At 33.6% G+C, this 21,316-nt stretch overlaps 1 protein-coding gene across 1 annotated transcript; it reads right to left on the bottom strand.

Annotated features, from left to right (window-relative positions):
* Positions 1 to 222: 222 nt before the first annotated feature.
* LOC139875428 (uncharacterized) lies at positions 223 to 1,394 on the bottom strand. Its single transcript, XM_071862765.1, has 3 exons — positions 1,212 to 1,394; positions 696 to 900; positions 223 to 605 (listed from the first exon to the last, which is right to left on the bottom strand). The coding sequence occupies exons 1-3, from the start codon at positions 1,392 to 1,394 to the stop codon at positions 223 to 225; spliced, it is 771 nt and encodes a 256-aa protein (XP_071718866.1).
* Positions 1,395 to 21,316: the final 19,922 nt, after the last annotated feature.

Genomic DNA, 21,316 nt, shown 5'->3' with positions numbered 1-21,316 from the left:
TGCAAAATGTGTGAAGTAACACTTAGTCAGGTAAAACCTAAAATGCATCCTTAGGGCTATACAAACCCTAAAATAAACCAAGACATAGATTAATAAATTTACTCGTCATGTCGGAAAAGGTAACTTAAAGAAGTCAAACTAGACAACTTAGGTCAAAAAGCTAGAGTTGTGATATTACCTACCCGTTAAGAAAAATTTTGTCCTCGAAATTTAGGAGGTACTTCAATTATTGAACAAATGAGGATATTTCTGCCTTATATGGTCCTCACGTTCCCATGTGAACTCTGGATCTCTCCGAGCATTCCAACGAACTTTAATAATTGGAATTCTACTATGCTTCAATGTCGTCACCTCACGATCCATCACCTCTACTGGTTCCTCGACAAACTGCAACTTGTCATCGATACTTAATTCTTCTAAAGGAATCACTAAATTCTCATCCGACAAACACTTTTTCAAGTTCGAAACATGGAAAGCATTATGAATACCACTAAGCACCTGTGGTAGTTTCAATCTATATGCAACTGGACGAATCCTTTCAATAACCTCAAAAGGTCCTACATATCTCGGGCTCAGCTTTCCTTGCTTCCCAATCCTTATTACTCCTTTCCATGGAGAAACTTTTAGCATAACTCTGTCACCCACTTGAAATTCTAAAAATTTCTTTCGGACATCGGCATAACTCTTCTTCCTACTTCTTGCCATCTTTAATTTTTCTTGAATCTGAAAGATCTTCTCAGTTGTCTCTTGGATAATCTCTGGTCCTGTCAATTGTAAATCACTAATCTCACTCCAACACAATGGTGATCTACATTTTCTTCCATACAAAGCTTCAAATGGAGCAGCCTTTATACTCGAGTGATAACTATTGTTACATGAAAACTCGGCTAAAGGTAAATACTGATCCCAGCCACTTCCAAAATCAATTACATATGCTCGGAGCATGTCTTCAATGTCAGAATAGTTCTCTCACTCTGCCAATCGGTTTGGTGATGATAAGCCGTACTCATATCCAAACGAGTACCTAGGGCTTTTTGCAAAGATTGCCAAAATCTTGAAGTAAATCTGCTATCTCGGTCAGAGATAATAGAAATTGGAACTCCATGTCTAGAGACAATCTCCTTGATATACAAATCTGCCAACTTTTCCATCTTGTCGGTTTCTTTCATGGGTAAGAAATGTGCAGATTTCATAAGTCGATACACTATTACCCAAATAGTGTCATAACCCTTCGTAGTCTTTGGTAATTTCGTAATGAAATCCATCATAATTCCTTCCCATTTCCATTCGAGAATCTCAGGTTGCTGCAATAATCCTGATGGTTTCTGATTCTCAGCCTTGATCTTCGAACATGTCAAACACTTCCCAACATAAGTTGCAATCTCAGCTTTCATGTTCGGCCACCAATGGAATTCCTTTAAGTCATGGTACATTTTCCAGACCCTGGATGAATTGAATATCTCGTCTTGTGTGATTCATCCATCACAAGCTCTCTCAATCCACCAATCTTTGGAATTCAAATTCTGTTTGCAAAATATCGGGTTCCGTCACTCTTAACTTCAACGTTTTTATCCTTCTCACTAATTCCTTCCTTCTTCACGTTCTCTTCCTTCATAGCCTCCAATTGTGCATTTTGAATACGAGACACAAGGTTTGTCTGAATAGTCATATTCAATGACCTAACTCTCAGAGGCTTAACCCTTTCTTTGCGACTCAATGCATCAGCTACAATGTTCGCTTTCCCTGGATGATATCGAATATCACAATCATAATCATTTATAAGCTCCACCCAACGTCTTTGTCGCATGTTTAACTGTTTCTGATTGAAAATATGTTGCATACTTTTATGATCTGTATATATGGTACACTTGGTCCCATATAAATAGTGTCTCCATATTTTTAATGCAAACACAACGGCTCCTATTTCCAAATCATGAGTTGTATAATTCTGCTCATGGTTCTTCAGTTGACGAGATGCATATGCAATGACCTTCTGTCGTTGCATTAAAACACATCCTAACCCTTGTCTAGATGCATCACAATAAACCAGAAAATCTTCATTTCCTTCTGGTAGTGATAGTATAGGTGCGGTTGTCAACTTCTATTTCAACATTTGAAAAGCAGATTCCTGTGCTGAGGACCATTCGAATTTCTTATCCTTGTATGTTAACACAGTTAACGGTCTTGCTATCTTGGAGAAATTCTGAATAAATCATCAATAATATCCAGCAAGTCCTAGAAATTGACGAATTTGAGACGGGTTCTTAGGTACTTCCCAATTCTTGATAGCCTCAATCTTGGTAGGATCAACATGGATACCTTCTCTATTAACCACATAACCCAAAAATTGGACTAAATCGAGCCAAAAATCACACTTTGAAAATTCAGCATATAACTGCTCTTTTTCCAAAAGTTGAAAAACTAATCTCAAATGTTGCTCGTGCTCTTCTTTATTCTTGGAGTAGATCAAAATATCATCGATAAACACTATGATAAATTTTTCCAGATACGGCTTACATACTCTGTTCATCATATCCATAAATAATGCAGGGGCGTTGGTTAAACCAAACGACATTACCAAAAATTCATAATGGCCATAGCGTGTTCTGAACACTGTCTTAGGTACATCGTCCTCTTTGACTCTCAATTGATGGTACCCTGATATGAGGTCGATCTTGGAATAAACACTTGACCCTTGCAATTGGTCAAATAGATCATCTATCATTGGTAACGGGTAACGATTCTTGATTGTAAGCTTATTTAGCTCTCGATAGTCAATGCAATTCTAAAAAGATCCGTCCATCTTTTTGACAAACAAGATTGGAGCACCCCACGGAGAAACACTAGATCGAATAAATCCTTTATCTAGCAATTCTTGGAGTTGATTTGATAGTTCCTGTAATTTTGAAGGAGCTAATCGATTAGGCGATTTGGCAACTGGTGCGGCTCCGGGAACAAAATCAATCTAGAATTCAACTTGTCTATGCGGAGGTAATCCTGGCAAATCTTCTGGGAATACTTGAGGAAATTCATGAACAATTGGAACATCCTCTAATCCAACTTCTTTGGTTTTGAGTTATTTTATGTGCGCGAGAATGGAAGAATATCCCTTCTTTAAATACCTTTGAGCTCTCATACATGAAATAATATTAAGGTTTACCTTACTCTTATCTCCTTGGATGACTAAGTTCTCACCATTCTCAAGAGGTATACAGATAGACTTTTCCGCACAAATAATGTCCGTATGGTTCTTAGACAACCAGTCCATACCAATAACAACATCGAAACTTCCTAACTCAACGAGCATTAAATCAATCTCGAACAGATTGTTTGACAAATTTAAGGCACAACCTCGCATAATCTTATCTACTTTTATCAATTTACCGTTTGCCAATTCTACAGCATATCTAGTGTCTAAGGCAGTTAAAGGCCTATTTATTGCAACACTAAAGTCCTTAGCTATAAAACTTTTATCAGCGCCGGTATCGAATAAAATAAATGTTAAATGATTATCTAGGAGGAACGTACCCGTGGCTAACTCTGGGTCCTCACGAGCTTCCTTCGTTGTGATCTGAAAAGCTCGGCCCTTAGCCGGTTCACCATTCTTAGCCTTAGGACATTCTTTCTTGAAATACCCTGCTTGACCACATCCAAAACAAACATTCTAATTGTTCTTATCGTTCTTATCACTCCCTGATAAACGAACTCTACAATCTTTTGGGAGATGTCCTTGCTTCTTGCATCGCTCACAAACTACAGTACAAACACCAAAATGATGCTTCGTGCACCTGCTACAGTAGGGTTTCTTTCCTACATACTTGCTATTCGAACTCTCAACCTTGGTAGTTCCTTGCTTCTTGGAATTACCTTCTTGGTTTCCATCTCACTTACTCTTCTCAGTCGTAACCTTCACATCCGTCTTAGCATTGATTGATTGACGTTGCACTACTTGCGCTATCAAATCATGTGCCATACGAATAGTACTCTGGATTGTTTCAGGTTTGGATGATATAACATTTCCTTGAATGTCTTCTGACATTCCCCAAATATATCTCTCAATTCTCTTATATTCGGGAGTAACCATGGTTGGGCACATTAAAGCTAACTCAAGAAATTGATTAGTATATCCTGAGATATCTGTTCCTTGTAACTTTAAGTTCCATTCTAGCCTTTGAATCTCATTCCTCGGGTAATACTCATCAATCATCTGCTTCTTGAATTCTTCCCATGGCATATTATATGCAACATCAATACCCACAGACTTGGCAAAAGAATTCCACCATGTTAAGGCTCCATCCAAAAGAGTACATGATGCGAACTTCACTTGATCATTTTCTGCGCACTCACTAATTTTGAATACCGATTCTAGTTTTTCAAGCCATCTCATTAACCCTACGGTCCTTCTGTTCCTGAAAAACTCTGGGGCTTGCAACCCATAAATGCCTTGTAATTGCATCGCTGCTGAATGTTTGCCACTTCGGGTCTTCTTTCATTCGCGGCATTTGCTACACGTTCTGCTTCAGCGTTAGCAACCACTTCGGCTACTCTTTGAGTTTCCATCTCATCAATCTGAGTAGCACTCATTCCCGTATATGGATTTCTCTTCGGAGGCATTTTTCTAACAAAGAAAGATAATTCAAATATTTGAGATATTATAAGTAACATATATACATAATTGTTCATAATATGAAAACGAACTCAAACAATCATAATATAAAAGTTATCGATTAAGATAGGCTTTTCAATATTACAAAATTTGGGTATCTAACCTACCCGTTAGTTCCATTCATACATATAAAAAACTATTGCATTAGTTACTTAACCTATAATATCCGAAATATGAACATCTAATAGTGTAAGCTAGAAAATCAACACTCATAATCACAAACGATGAGTCTAAGGTGGTGCAATGGTGTTAACCACCAAAATCACTTCGTTCAAACGGATGTTCAAACAAGTAACTTGTTCTAAAAGATCATGATTCCTAGCCGATAGATCATCAACACGATGCTTCAATAACTCAATCTCCTCCTGCTGTGTACACTGAACACCCTCGATCTCATTAAAACATGAATAGTTACCATCCTGATTCTCCTGAATATACAAATAATCAACCATCCCTTGAAGTCATTCAACGCGTCTCTCATGCCTAAACTTCGTAGCAAACAAGGTATAAATCGTATTATATAGTGATTGAACCATTAATCCATCCCTATCATTAATAGTCAGAGGCACATTATGTTCATGATAAGGTGTTCCTTCTTGTTGGTTCCATCTACCTAGAATTTCCCTAACCCATATCCATCGTCGCCAGAATGGTTGATACATCTCAAACTCGTTCCTATTAGAATTATCGTCAGAATCACCACTAACAATGATAGGTGCAGTCACGGTGTTGGATCCCATAGAACTAGATGAAGCCATCTTAACATACACAACACATAAAAGTTAGCCTATAGAATTTCCGACGAGTAAAAGTAATAATATATGACTCGAAAAATGGTAGAGGCCGGAAAAATTTTGACTCGGTTATAGGCGGGACACACTAATGCAATCCTAGTCGGTCAGGTCTAGACACACTAATGCTGTCCACATTTCCTATAACCCAAGCTCTGATACCATGTCTGTCACAACTCAAGTCTCGATTTCCCAAGACGTAGTGTGAACTTTGTGACGACCCATAAAATTTCAACTAATTTTAAACCAAACTCTCGATACGATTTAATATTTTTGTCACGATAAACAAAGTTTGTATAGTTGTATCTCAAATTTTTGAACTGTTTTCATATATTCATTTGACTTTCGACCATTCCCAACGATTCACGAACAAATATTTGTAAATAGATATGTGTGTGTGTCTATATATATAATAATTTGAAGTATAATTTGAAATATTAATTGTGGTTTTATGAAATATGATATTATGATAATTATTATTTAAAACATATCTACATATATAAATAAAGTATATTAAATATATTTCATAATTTCAAATCTATTTAGTAAACGACGGCTAACAATTTACATGTTCATATTTCTTTGATTATTATTATTATATTATTATTATTAAATATTATTAATAATAAATTACTACTTTAGTTTGATTGAATTATACCCGTGAACCGAATATTATTGAAATATTATTACTGTGTATGACTTTTGATTTGAGAGTCATTGTGTTCCACTGTGCTTGATAGATCACCATTCTATCCACTACTAGATATTTATATTATAGTTATACATACGCATGTTAATGATTTATGAATTATTAAATGTCCCTGTTATTTGATTGTTGGATGTTTCCTATTACCAACTATCCACTATCTATATATGTATATACATATACATAACACCAATAGATATATATGAGACCTCATCGAGAATATGTTTTTAACAAGTCCCTCTCTCTCTCTATCTCTCACATCTACTTTCTACTTTCTGTTCCTTTTGAATTAACCAAAATAAGATCCCGAGTTTACAAACAAGTATATGTTTGCTTTTTAAGATTCACATGGGAGGGAAAAAAAAATTTACAACTTGCAAGACTTTCTAATCCATTTATACTTTCTATTCTATTTATGTATTAAATTAATATGCATATATGTAGAGTTATAATCTCACTCAAAACAACCCACTACTTCTCTTAACCCATCACAAACCCACATATTTTCTTTCTTTCTTTCTTTCTTTTTGTTTTCCATCAAATCAAACTATCATTCTCAATTACAAAAACACACCCCACTTGCTTGTAGATATTCGATTATTGTTCTCTTTTTGATGTTATTACCACAACTTGATATTTTTATATATATTATATATGCATAAGCATATGCAGATACACAAAATCATCAACACCATTTATTCCTTCATCTTTGCTTCTTTCTTTTGTCAAGTAATATCACAAAACCATTGAAACTTATTTCCTATTTCTATCTAGAGTAGCCATAACCGAACACCACCTCCACTTCTATTTTAGTTCGTTTCTATTTTTGCTGCTGCTGCTAGCGTGTTACTTCTGCTGCTACTGCAGCCCACCGTGAAAATAACCAGCTTCCTTTTCTCCCTTCTCTCTTTCTCACTTCCATGTTTCTATTTGAATGCTAAACTCAAATCGAAAATCACAAAGGCAGCTCACTGCTCGACAGCTATACTTGCTTTTGATTTCTATCATGAGAACCAACACCATCACCCTACAACTCACTAGCAAATTGCTGCATACATCTGTTTGTTACTGTTTTAAAACCACCACAACTCAACCGTTTATTGCTGCTGTTCAGCTCCTTGTTTTTACAAAAACCACCACTCAAACATTATCAAAAGTTATGGGGACTATAAAGAAAGTTATGTTACCAGTTACTGAAGATAATTTGACACCTATTGTGACGACCCGGGAATTTCCGACCAAATTTAAACTTTATCATTATATGTTTCCGACACGATAAGCAAAGTATGTAATGTGAAGTCTTAGAAACTTTGAACTGTGTTCAAGTAATCATTTGACCTTTGACTACTCCGACGATTCACGAACAAATAATTATATATGTATATAAATATAAATGTATTTATAATATTTTGAATTAATAAAGTATACTTTAACCTATTAGAATTAAAAATATAAAATAAGAAACAAATAAGTAAGTTATTAGAAAAATAAAGATATATAACTAGATATATAATATTATTACAAATCTATATATATATATATATATATATATATATATATATATATATATATATATATATATATATATATATATATATATAAAAGATCTCTATTAATAACTATTATATTGAAGCATTTGTAAAATTTATAAGTATTAAATATTCAATATATATATATATATTACTATATAATATATATTACAAATAGGATATATGAAACCTGTTATAACTTAATTATTAATTATATTATTGGTAGACATTATTATTACATTATCATTAACAATTAGTATTAATGTTATTACTAACATAATTATTAATATTATAATTATTTGTATTTCGATATTATTATTATTAATAATCTTAATATTTTATTATTAGTATTAGTATTTTATTTTTTATTATTATTATTATTATTATTTATTATTATTGTTATTATTATTATTTATTATTATTAATATATATTAAATATATATATATATATATATATATATATATATATATATATATATATATATATATATAATAACATAATGAAACAACGAAATTAAGATTGAATCAGTTTCATATCGTGGACTAACTGTTTTGATTTTTGTTTCCATCTATAGATTGGTTACACATCTTAATCGTTAGTACAAATTTGGTAGAAATCATACTCTGCCTTTTATATTTTCTATCTATTTTTTTTGTACCAAATGATTCTTCTGGTCTAGCAATCCTTACCACAAAACAATTACAATTGATTGATAACTGTAACATAGTACAAATCATCACCAGTTAAGTCATATTATCAAACAAAATCAACTTTAACGGATTGTATTTTTTCTTAATAAATCTTCTGACGGAATCAAAAATTGTCGAGCTAATTAAACTAGTGAATAAGTGATAACTGAGATACATTAGCTGTGATTATAATTAATAACCTCTATAAACACTTTGCAAGGTGTAGACGAAATAAAACACCACAACCACCTTTTGATTCACTACCTTCGTGAATGACCAACATCTTGCACCACCATTCGAAAACCGTTCAAGAACCATCCTTGAAACTTCATCGACCATTAAACAACTCTCCATTACTTGAACTGAACCACCATACGGATCACCATTCTTCATATCTTTTCTCTCTTTTTTTCATTTCTAAAACGAACATATCGTATGAAAGTAAGATATAAGCTTACCACATGTCCTCAGATACCAACGACTCTTCATGTAAGAAAGCTGCTAAGCATGTATACAATAAAAGGTATGAAACAATGATGATAGAAACTATTTTTTTGTTGGCTGTACACCTCACACCACCATCAAACGAGTCGCCACTATTACAGCTCCAAATTTCTGGTACTTTCCGAAGACTGCAAACCAACATGAAACCATTCTCTTGCTATACCTTAAATACTGATGCAAGTGCCATTTTTCTGTCCAAATACCATACGAACACTTACCACATATTTAACTTGAAGTACTACTTTATTCTATTATAATGGCCGACAATCTCTTGTGAATAATCCACTTGATTTTTATAGGAATATAGAAACGGATTATATTAACTAATAGGGCCACGTTTTTTCCTTTTTGAGTTGGCCGAAGCATTTGATGATGCTATTGATGTTATGCGAGGTGTATATAAAATAGCTTATATTTTTACAAGAAAATACTATTAAATACGATACAATTTTACACAAGATATTTATTTATTTATAGAATGGATATACTTAAACCTTGCTACAACACTTATAGGCAGTGTACCTAATCGTACAGTAGTGTAGTTTTTAGTAAATCCGGTTCGTTCCACAGGGAAAATCTTTAAACAAAGCTTAACGCTATATTAGTTTTATTTTATAAAAATACAAATATATATATAAGTAATATTATTATTATAAAGGGGGGGGTTTTACCGTTTAATGACCGGTTTGTCGATTTTAAAACTTTAGTCGCAGTTAAAACCTAAATGTAAAATATTAAAAATAAATACAAGACTTAATTTAAAGCGTAAAGTAAATAACGATAATGAAATTGCGATAAATAAAAGTGCGATAAAATAAACTTTCGATAATTAAAAAGTACGATAATTAAAAGTGCAATTAAATACAATAACAATAAAAGTGCGATAATTAGAAGTGCAATTAAATATAAAATAAAGGAAATTAAATATGAGATAAAAGAATTATGCTTATTTAAACTTCTGTAATCATGATGTTTGACGTGTTAATTTTAGTTTTATGCCCATGGGTTAATTGTCCTATGTCCTGGATTATTTAATATGTCCGTCTGGTTTTTGTCCATAACAGTCCATCAGTCATAAATATAAAGTGCGAGTATCCTCGTCAAATTATCCTTATACCCGAAGTTAAATATTCCAACTAATTGGGGACTTAAACTGTAACAAGATTTTAATACTTTGTTTAATAATTATACCAGGATGTCGACTGAGTGTAACCCAAGGTTTTAATACTTTGTTATCAATTATGCCAAGTGTTCTTGTACATAATTTCACCCCTGTTTTAATAATTCCATAGACTATTAATTCATTCCCGTGTCCGGTTAAATGAACGATTATTTGTACATATAAATACCCCGCCCATCGTGTCCGATCGAGTATATATGGTTATTTATAGGGAAGCCCAATTGTAAATCTTTATATTAAAATTAACAAACTATCATTTAGTTAAACAAATATAAAGCCCATTAATAGCCCATAGTCTAATTTCCACAAGTGTCGTTCTTTTGTCCAAACCCCAATTATGGTACAAAGCCCAATTACCCAATTTTAGTAATTAGCCCAACATCATGATTACTTCGGATTAAATAAGCATAATAAAAACTTAACTACGAGACATTAATGTAAAAAGGTTGAACATAACTTACAATGATTAAAAATAGCGTAGCGTTACACGGACAGAATTTCGACTTATACCCTTACAACATTCGCTAACATACCCTTATTATTAGGATTTAAAATTAAAATTAAAATTAAAATTAAAATATAAATATAAATATTACGTATAGATATATTGAGATAGAAAAAGATGTGTTTTTGTGGTGCACCAAAGCTCGATTTTTATAGGCATGTGGGCTGGAACTGTGCACCATGCGATCGCATGGATTTATGCCTTCCAGGCCATGCGATCGCATGGCCAGCTGGGGAGAGCCACATTTGGTTGTTTTCTTCTGCCGATGTTTATTTAAATATAATATAATATATATATTAATTTTAAGAATTAATTATATATTATATTATATTCATATGCATAGTTGACTTGTAATTTTTAGTCCGTTGCGTCGAGCGTTGAGAGTTGACTCTGGTTCCGGTTCCGAATTTTCGAACGTCTCTGCGAATAATTTAATATCTTGTACTTTGCGTTTTGAATCTTGTACTCTTGTAATTTTGAGACGTTTCTTATCAATAATTGGAACCTTATTGATTGTATTTTGTACTTTTGAGCTTTTTGGTCGTTTGCATCTTCAATTCGTCGAATCTGTCTTTTGTCTTCACCTTTTATTATTTAAACGAATATCACTTGTAAATAGGACAATTGCAACTAAAAGCTTGTCTTTCTTGAAGAATAATGCTATGAAATATATGTTCGTTTTTAGCATTATCAAATATTCCCACACTTGAGCGTTGCTTGTCCTCAAGCAATATAGTCTTGAAATACAAGAATCACTTCTTTATTTTTCACACTTTGTACATCAGTGATTTCTTTACGGCGGTATAAACAATGGTAGTAACGATATGGTTTACAGTCCCACATGACTATAAAAATTTAGATCCATTAAGGAAATTGGATCTTTATGAAAACATTTGATCTTTTGAAAATTAAATCCAGCTTTTACCCTAGATAAGTTTTCCGGAATAACCCTTCACCGGTATTTGCAAATTCTTTTTGTGGGTTTGGTGGGTTTTAGATTTGAAAATTTTGGCTCAAAACTTATGGTTTTGTGTCACCCACTTGCTAACCTTGTATTAGGAAAGCAACACGTCCAGTATACTTGCTCCGTATATTACCTTTTGGTAAACTACCGTCCGGGTGTAAAGGAAAGCGTTGAACAAGCAACTGTTAAGGCAATGTCCCCTGACATGCTTTTGATTATGGTCTATAACGTGTCGGACGCAATTACTATCCTTTGTAGGAGTAATAGTAAAGCTCACCCTTATAATTTTTCGGTCTGGCACAAGGTCCTGTCTTTGACCATGCTATGCAACCACCGTTCTTACGATTGACACCCGATTTAGTTCAGATGACCTAATGAATTCCAGATGAATTCCTAGGATTTTACGTTCAATGGTAATGAACGCATTGAAAATGGATTTTCAGAAAACAAATCGGTTTATAATTTGATCAAAATATTTTCTCGTTCAAGCTCGAGTTTAGATATCATTGAATTCCATGAGTTTGTAATTCTCAATCTTTAAGGTCAATCTCTAGGATTGAGTAATATCAGTCTTAAAAGCTGATTTTTTTTATCTTTAAAGGAGATTATCCTTTCTGGGGGTCTGATTCATTAGTCTTATCAAGCTAATTTGCACGGTGCCCCCCCCATTTTACAAGACAGATCCTCTCATGGTTAGGATAAGTCTGACCACTTGGCGACCCTGTTTGATGCTGAGGTCCGTGGATTTCCTGCTGATTTTAGTGATGACTTTTCTAGGTTTTTCGTCAACCTACAGCTGGTCTGGACGACAACTTCACGACCTAAATCAAGAAGCGCGTGTCTTTTTCGGAAGACTTTACTTCCTTTTAATGATGGAATTGATTCATCGTGTAGATCCGTCTTTTCTTTTCTTTCATCAGGTAAAACAGTTAATTATCGTCCAAAACAAAAGTATTTTCAATTATTTGTACAAAAATATGTGATATATATTTTGAATAACTCGGTGAAAATTTCCCACACGTGACTTTTATTTTCCTTTTTATTGTCCTCTATTCCATTTTAAATGAATTCTAACATTTTGGTTTGTTTCTCAATTTATGTCCTTTCCGAGGTAACAATAATTTCGGTGTTAACACCTAGTTTTATCGTTCATAAATATGTATAAACATGATTTTGAGTTCATTTAATTGAAAATTTTGAAAAATTTTACTAGAATTGGGTAGTCAGTATATAAGACTAGGGCTGTTCTTTATTATCAGAGAGCACTAGATTCTAATACAACTACTACTTTACTAGTATTTCTAATGGTAACCAAGTGTATAAAGTAAAAATTTTAAAATCCGAAAGAATTTAACCCCTTCCCACACTTCAGATCTTGCAATGCCCTCATTTGCAAGAAATCAGTAACAATTTAAATTATTGAGGGTGATTAGCGTAAAAATGATTAAATTTTACCAAAGTTTTCAAACATATTGGCGTTTGTTTGCTGAATGATAAATGGTGCATATCATTTGTTCATTCCATCTGTTGTTACATCACATTTATTTGTCATCTTGTCGTCAAAATTAGTAGCTTTTGCTGAACTTAATGCCATTCTTTGAAAATGCGTCGTTTACCCTGTTTTGTACAATTTACAATATACATACATACAAATATAAACATGCATGGCAATTTGAAATGGGACTTAATATCCCACTTTCAAATCCTAAATGTGAAATATTAGTACACAATAATAATAAAAATGATAACGATTACATAAGTATATTCAATAACATAAATTTAAACATGAATAAGTAAAAAGATAAAAACATAAAAATCATATAAATAACCAAATGGAACTAAATCAGTCTGGATATGGGTTCCAGTTCATCTCGTCAGGTCGGTTCCATTGTTGGTTATAGGTGTTCTGATAGGCTTGGTTATAGTCATACCGGTTAAAAGGTGGTCGGATATCAGGGCTGTGTGGCGGAAAATGAGCAGGTCGAGTAGGTACATAGGTATTTGGTACCTGATATGATAGCTGGCTCATGATTTGGTGCTGATGAACTAACCAGCTATCGTGTTAGCGTCGCCTATAATCCTCGTATACTCACTCGGAGTTCCACTGCTCATACATACTATGTCTGGCCGCGTTCGTCATTGCTTCCTCATCTATACGAACGTGGACATCAAGAATAGCATCTCGAAAGACATCCCTAATGTCTTCCGCCTCCTCCATTTCCTCGTCTGAGCCTCTCTCTACCTGAGGATGAGATCCCTCATAGGGTACTGCCTGGTTACGTCTACTTTTCAATACCTTAGCACCCACATAAACTTTCAATCCTAAGGGCTCAACCTGTTCTCTACAAAGCTGTAATGGACCCCCTTAGTTCCTATCAACACCTAAATACTCTCCAATGAGAGTAACAAAAATACCTCCTCCTATTATACTCCCGTCCTGCATTCCCTCTACCATTTTAGATAAATAAAAAGCAACACAGTAAGGGATATTGACAAAGCTTCTAGGATCCCGAATACACTTTAGGTAGAATAAATCATGTAAGGTAATTTTTTCTTTATTATGACCTCTCTGTGTAATCGAGTTAGCCAAAAATCTATGAATAATATGAAGCTCGGCTCTGTCAATATGTGTATAGGAGTGTCTTCCTGCTCGTGTAAAAACATCAAAATGTGACATACGCCTCCAAATGGCATCAGCGTCAAAGTTACTATCTACCCTTTCACCATAATGAATCAAGTTTGTACAATCGGGTAGTAGCAACTCACCAGGAGTATATATCTGTAAAGCCCTGGCCATGTCCAGCATGGACATTCTGTACATCCTACCGCCAAGGATAAACCTAAGAAATCTTATATCAACTATTCTAACTCTATTTGTATCAAGTGATACAGTACTCATCAACTCAACACACCATTCCTTATATACAGGTCTACGAATGGTGAAAAGACGTTCCCAATCTGTAAAAGAAGAACTGCCATACCTTTGAACTAAAAGCTGTCTAACACGGTCAGCTAGATGGACCGTTTCCAAAGGAACCCAATCGATTACCCTTGGCACCTCTACATTTTTTGTTACCAATTTGAATTTGTTCCTTTGATATGTCTCATAATCTCTCCATCTCCTATCAAATCTCAGATTAGGATCCAGAGTGTGCTCAGGAATTGTTGGGGTTTCTACTGGCAGCCTCATTGGGAATACTATAAATTCATCAACAAACTGTATCGGATCATAATAAGGTATGTGTTGATCAGGCTGTTGTTGTGGTTCTTGTTGTGGTTCTTGTTCGTGTTGCATTTCTGGTTCTGGTTCTGGTGCTGGTGCTGGTCGTCTAGATGATGATGCTCCTGAACCTCCAGTATCGGCTTTCTGCAAAACACATTAAACACAAAATTTGTGCATCCAAATATGCATTAGTGTTAGCAAAATAACAACTTAAAACAATTACTATAACATGTTAAATCAAAATTAAACTTATACACATTTTCACAATTTTTCACAATTCTACACTTTTCAAATAAGCACATATGAAAATGTATACAAAGTTCATAAGCTTTTAACTCAAATAATATGTCAAAATAGTCATTACTAATAATTAAACAAGTCTCAAATGGCAATTACATCAAATTAATCAAGTTCATGAATTTTGGACTTAAAAAGTCCACTTTAATCTCCAAAAATCATGTTTAGGATCAATGTTTGGATCATTTAACTACCTAAACATGTTACACTACTCAATTTAGCAATAATTCATGACGAAAATTGGCCATAACCTGTTTATATCAAAAAGCCCCAAATTGCTCAAGAACACAAACCTTAGATTTCTAAAAATTTTGAAGTTTTTGGCTTCAAATCATGTTAAATAGCATCAATCTAGGCTATACATGCATAAAATACTAACAATTTAACACTAAATATATTAGAAATTAACAAAATTGCATTAGGTAAAAAATTGGTAATTATCACAAAAACTAACAAATTTATGAGTTTAGCGGTGTAATTTTTACCATTTTGCTGAAGAATGAGAATCTAGGCATGATTAGAGCAAGAAAAATGACGAATTACAGTGAAAAATGGCGAATTTTAGAGAGGATTTTGGGGTTGGTTCGTGTTTGTGTGTGTGTTTTGTGGATGAAGAATAGAACAGGCGACTGATGTATCAGGCCTGATTTTACTCTCCATGCGATCGCATGGAGGGATAGTGGAAATTCCATGCGATCGCATGGATACCCGGCTACAGTGATTGTTAATTTTTTTTTTTTTAAAAACCTTATACTTTATAAAACTTATAATTAATTAAATTTTAAAAATTTTGTTTTCCTTTAGGAGCGAGGGCGTTTCGGATCGTTGTCCTAGTCTGTCCCTCGACAAAATTTTAAAATTTGTCAAATCAAAGCGCGGTTTTTAAAAGTAAAGATTTTTGGGTTTTTTTTAATGTTTTTAGCATACTTTAATTCAATAAGATTAAAAATAATGATAATAAAAGTTCTCGCCCCTTCCTCGGGTAAAGCAATTTCGGTTCAAAGATCTAGTCTTCAACTCACGACGAATTTTAAAAATCATATTTTTAACTTAACGAAATAAAGTAAATTTTTGTTTTTAAATTCACACAACTTAAATTTAAAAAATGCATAAAATTAAAAATTCACATTTTTAAAAATTAAAAATTCACACCAAACTTATATTATATTTTTGTTTTTATACATACAAACTTAAAAATATCAATTGTTCAAATATTTATAATTTTAAATATATTAATTTAAAAAGTTTACAATATTAATTTAAGATTTATATATTAATTTAAAAAATATGGTAAAAATAAAATTAAAAATCTTTTTGGTTTTTTATCCCACTTTAATCAATCAAATATTATCAAAAATATGCGCCCCTCTTTTCGGTAAAGTAATTTCGGTTCCATGACCTAATTTAACTCATGACGAATTTTTGAAATATTTTGGGTTGATTGATTAAAGATATTTATACCTTAAGAATAAACGTTAAATTTTGCAGTGATGTAATAAATTTTTGAATGATATCAATAATTTCGGTCGCCAAACCTAATTTTATTCAATACCAATTTAATACTTTATAGCGAACAAATTAGCGTTTATTATCAAAAGGTTAAAAATAAAAATAAAAAATAAAAACTGTACAGACTTACCTGTGAGATAGTATTCTTAGTGATAGGATCTATCCCATTCATAAGATAGTCGGTTTAATTGATTTTCCATGGCTACATAGGCGTAACCTCGAGCATTCAGTGTTTTTTCTTCTAAACATATGAACGGTCTGTCTCTGCATAAAGTAACAAATTCGGTGTTTGAATAGGTTTGATTATTTGAACATTTACCTCCATATGACCATTTTCCGTATTTGTGACATCTTTCTAGGTGTCATGCTCTTCTTTTCGCTGCGGTTTTTGATTTTCCTTTACCAAATTGTAACTTATTATCTTCGCATCTATATTCTTTTCTTACTCCGTCCAATCTTTCTCTGATTACTGATACTATTTCACTCGGAAGTATGTCATTATTACGTTTAGTGATCAAAGCGTGTAGCATTAGACCATGGTTTAGTTCACATGAAGTCTTCATTTCCTAAAAAAAATAAAAATTCAGAATGGGGAGAGAAGACTAGTTCTTTAGGGTCTGCTAGGGAAAGACCATTCCGGTTCCATTTTCGAGAACTACATAAAAACAGAAAATCTAACTCTAACAGAAATACATATTATCCTTTAAAAGACTTGATTCTCCCCACACTTAGTTAGCTGCGGTATCGAAATTGTGATTAACTTCGTTGTTGACTTCCATCGGACTATCTATGTAATGTTTAACTCTGTGACCATTAACTTTAAATTCAATTCCATTTGAATTTAGTAATTCTGTCGTTCCGTATGGGAAAACTCTTTTGACTATGAATGGTCCAGACCATCTTGATTTCAATTTTCCAGGAATTAGCTTGAATCGTGAATTAAAAAGAAGAACTCTATCTCCTTCTTTAAATTCTTTTGAACTTCTGATTCTTTTATCATGCCATTTCTTCGTTCTTTCCTTATAGATTAACGAATTTTCGTATGCTTCATGTCTTAATTCTTCTAATTCGTTTAGTTGACTTAACCGTAGACGTCCAGCTTCATGTAAATCAAGATTACATGTCTTCAAAGCCCAAAATGCTTTGTGTTCAATTTCTACTGGAAGATGACATGCTTTTCCATAAACGAGTCTGAAAGGTGTGGTTCCAATTGGAGTTTTGTAGGCTATTCTAAAAGCTCAGAGTGCATCCTCCAATTTAATGGACCATTCCTTCGGATTTGATCCTACGGTTTTTTCTAGAATACGTTTTAAAGCTCGGTTTGTATTTTCAACTTGTCCACTTGTTTGTGGATGATATGCGGTGGAGATTTTATGAGTGACTCCATATCTTTTAAGAACTTTCTCAAGTTGATTATTACAAAAATGAGTTCCCCTATCACTTATTAAAGCTTTTGGTGTTCCAAACCTTGCAAAAAGACGTTTTAAAAAGTTGACTACAACTCGTGCATCGTTAGTTGGGAGAGCTTGTGCTTCCGCCCATTTAGATACATAATCAATGGCTACGAGAATATAGAGATTATTATGAGATTTTGGAAATGGACCCATAAAGTCAATACCCCAAATGTCAAATACTTCACATACTTGAATGACATTTTGTGGCATTTCATCACGTTGACTTATTTTTCCGGCCCTTTGACAACCATTACAGGATTTTCAAAGAAGGTGTGCGTGTTTGTAAATTGTAGGCCAATAGAATCCAGCATCATAAACCTTTCTTGCTGTTAGTTGAGGCCCATAGTGCCCTCCTGTTGGTCCTGTGTGACAATAGTTTAAAATTTTACTAGCTTCATCTCCGAATACACATCGGCGTATTATTCCATCTGGACAACTTTTAAACAGATGTGGATCTTCCCAAAAATAGTGTTTTATATCAATGAAGAATTTCTTTCATTTTTTGGTATGATAATCCTTTTTCAAGGAATCCACATACTAAGTAGTTTGCATAGTCTGCAAACCAGGGAATTTCATTATAATCTATCTTCAATAGATATTCATCAGGAAAGTTATCTTGTATGGCCGATTCATTTAGAACTTCTAATTTTGGATTTTTAAGACGAGAAAGATGATCAGCGGCGAGATTTTCTGCTCCTCTTTTATCTTGGATTTCAATATCGAACTCATGTAAGAGTGAGATCCAACGGATTAATCTTGGTTTAGCATCTTGTTTCGAAAATAGGTATCTAAGAGCAGAATGGTCGGTATAGACCACCGTTTTTGCTAGAACGAGATATGATCGAAATTTGTCAAAAGCAAAGACAATAGCAAGGAGAGTTCTTTTTCAGTAGTTGTGGAATTCGTTTGTGCTCCTTGTAACGTCTTACTAGCATAATATATAGGTTGAAATCATTTTTCAATCCTTTGTCCTAAAACGGCTCCCATTGCAATATCACTTGCATAGCACATTAATTCAAACGGTAGATTCCAATTTGGTGTTATCATGATCGGCGCATTAGTGAGTTTCTCTTTAAGAATATTAAAAGATTTGATGCATTCATCTAAAAAGATGAATGGAGCATCTTTTTCTAGGAGTTTATTCATAGGAGTGGCAATTTTAGAAAAATCTTTTATGAAACATCGGTAAAAACCGGCATGCCCTGGAAAACTCCTAACTCCTCTAACATTGGTGAGATGTAGAAGTTTAACAATTACATCTACTTTAGCTCTATCCACTTCAATTCCTTCCTTTGAAATTTTATGACCAAGAACGATGCCTTCTTTAACCATGAAATGGCATTTCTCCCAATTAAGTACTAGATTTGATTGTTCGCATCTAATAAGCATTCGTTCCAGATTAACTAGACATGTTTCAAAAGTATCACCGAAGACTGAAAAGTCATCCATGAGAACTTCCATGCATTCTTCTATCATGTCGTGAAAAATTGCCATCATGCACCTTTGAAAGGTTGCAGGGGCGTTGCAAAGTCCAAATGGCATGCGTTTGTAAGCAAAAGTACCATAAGGGCACGTGAACGTGGTTTTCTCTTGATCTTCGGGTGCTATTGGAATTTGAAAATATCTGAAAAAACCATCAAGAAAACAATAATAACTATTTCCGGCTAATCTTTCCAACATTTGATCAATGAAAGGTAAGGGAAAGTGATCTTTTCTTGTGGCGTCATCAATACATACACGCCATCCTGTTATAGTCCTAGTAGGAATAAGCTCATTTTTTTCATTTGTGATGACAGTCATGCCACCCTTCTTAGGCACACATTGAACTGGGCTTACCCATGGACTATCAGAGATCGGATAAATTAAACCTGCATCTAGCAGTTTAATAATTTCTTTTTTAACTACATCTTTCATATTAGTATTTAGTCTTCATTGGCGTTGCACATACGTTTTATGACCTTCTTCCATAAGGATTTTATGTGTGCAATACGAAGGACTTATTCCTTTAATATCATGAATCTTCCATGCAATAGCTGGTTTATGAGCTTTCAACACAGAAATGAGTTGTGATTTTTCATTTTCAGTAAGAGAAGACGATATTATTACAGGTAATTCAGATTCACCATGTAAATAAGCATATTCCAAATGGTTTGGAAGTGGCTTTAACTCTAATTTTGGAGGTTCTTTTATCGATGATTTGTATCGATATCTGTCTTCTTCTTTTAACATTTGAATTTCTTCTGTTGTTGGTTCATATCCATTAGCTATAAGTGTAGCTAACATTTCAGCTTCATCAATTGGTTCAGTTCCTTCTCCTAAAGAACATTCTCCTGTTCCTTGTAATGCTGGAAATTCTTCTAATAATTCTGCATGTGAATCTATAGTTTGAATATAATAACATGTATCATCTGCAGATTGCGGTTGTTGCATTGCTCTATCAACTGAAAAGGTAACACTCTCGTCCTCTATACTTAGGGCCAGTTTCTTACCAAATACGTCTATCATTGCTTTAGCCGTGTTTAAGAATGGTCTTCCTAATATGAGAGGAACTTGAGAATCTTCTTCCATGTCCAGAACAACAAAATCTACTGGAAATACTAAAGTACCAACTTTAACTAGCATGTTCTCCATTATCCCTCTAGGATATTTTATTGATCTATCAGCTAGTTGTATACTTATTCTGGTTGGTTTCAATTCTCTAAGGTCTAGTTTAGCGTATAGTGAATACGACATTAAATTTATACTAGCACCTAAGTCTGCCAATGCTTCTATTGAACTAAGACTACCCAGAAAACATGGAATTGTGAAACTTCCTGGATCAGATAGTTTTTCTGGTATCTTATTCAACAGCACTGCTGAACAATTAGCATTCATAGTAACAGCTGAGAGTTCTTCCATTTTCTTTTTATTCGTGATCAGATCTTTCAAGAATTTAGCATATCTAGGCATTCCTGAAATCACATCAATGAAAGGAAGATTTACATTTATCTGTTTAAACATATCCAAGAATTTGGATTGCTCGGCTTCAAGTTTCTCTTTCTTCATTTTACTCGGGTAAGGAAGTGGTGGTTGGTATGGTTTAACATAAGGTTTAGCCTTAACTGTGTTATCTTCATTAACCTTTTCAACTACCGATTCTTTTTCCTTATCTTGTTCAGATTGTGGTTCTTTTGTAGTAGGAATAGCTTCATCAGAAGTTACAGGTATTTAAGATGGTTTAAGTGTTGTACCACTTCTTGTGGTAATAGCTTTAGCTGTTTCATTCCGGGGGTTAGCATTTGTATCACTAGGTAAACTT

Source organism: Rutidosis leptorrhynchoides, chromosome 11 (assembly GCF_046630445.1).
Source record: "Rutidosis leptorrhynchoides isolate AG116_Rl617_1_P2 chromosome 11, CSIRO_AGI_Rlap_v1, whole genome shotgun sequence".
Classification (NCBI taxonomy): Eukaryota; Viridiplantae; Streptophyta; class Magnoliopsida; order Asterales; family Asteraceae; genus Rutidosis; species Rutidosis leptorrhynchoides.
This window is presented reverse-complemented; position numbering and strand designations above follow the sequence as displayed.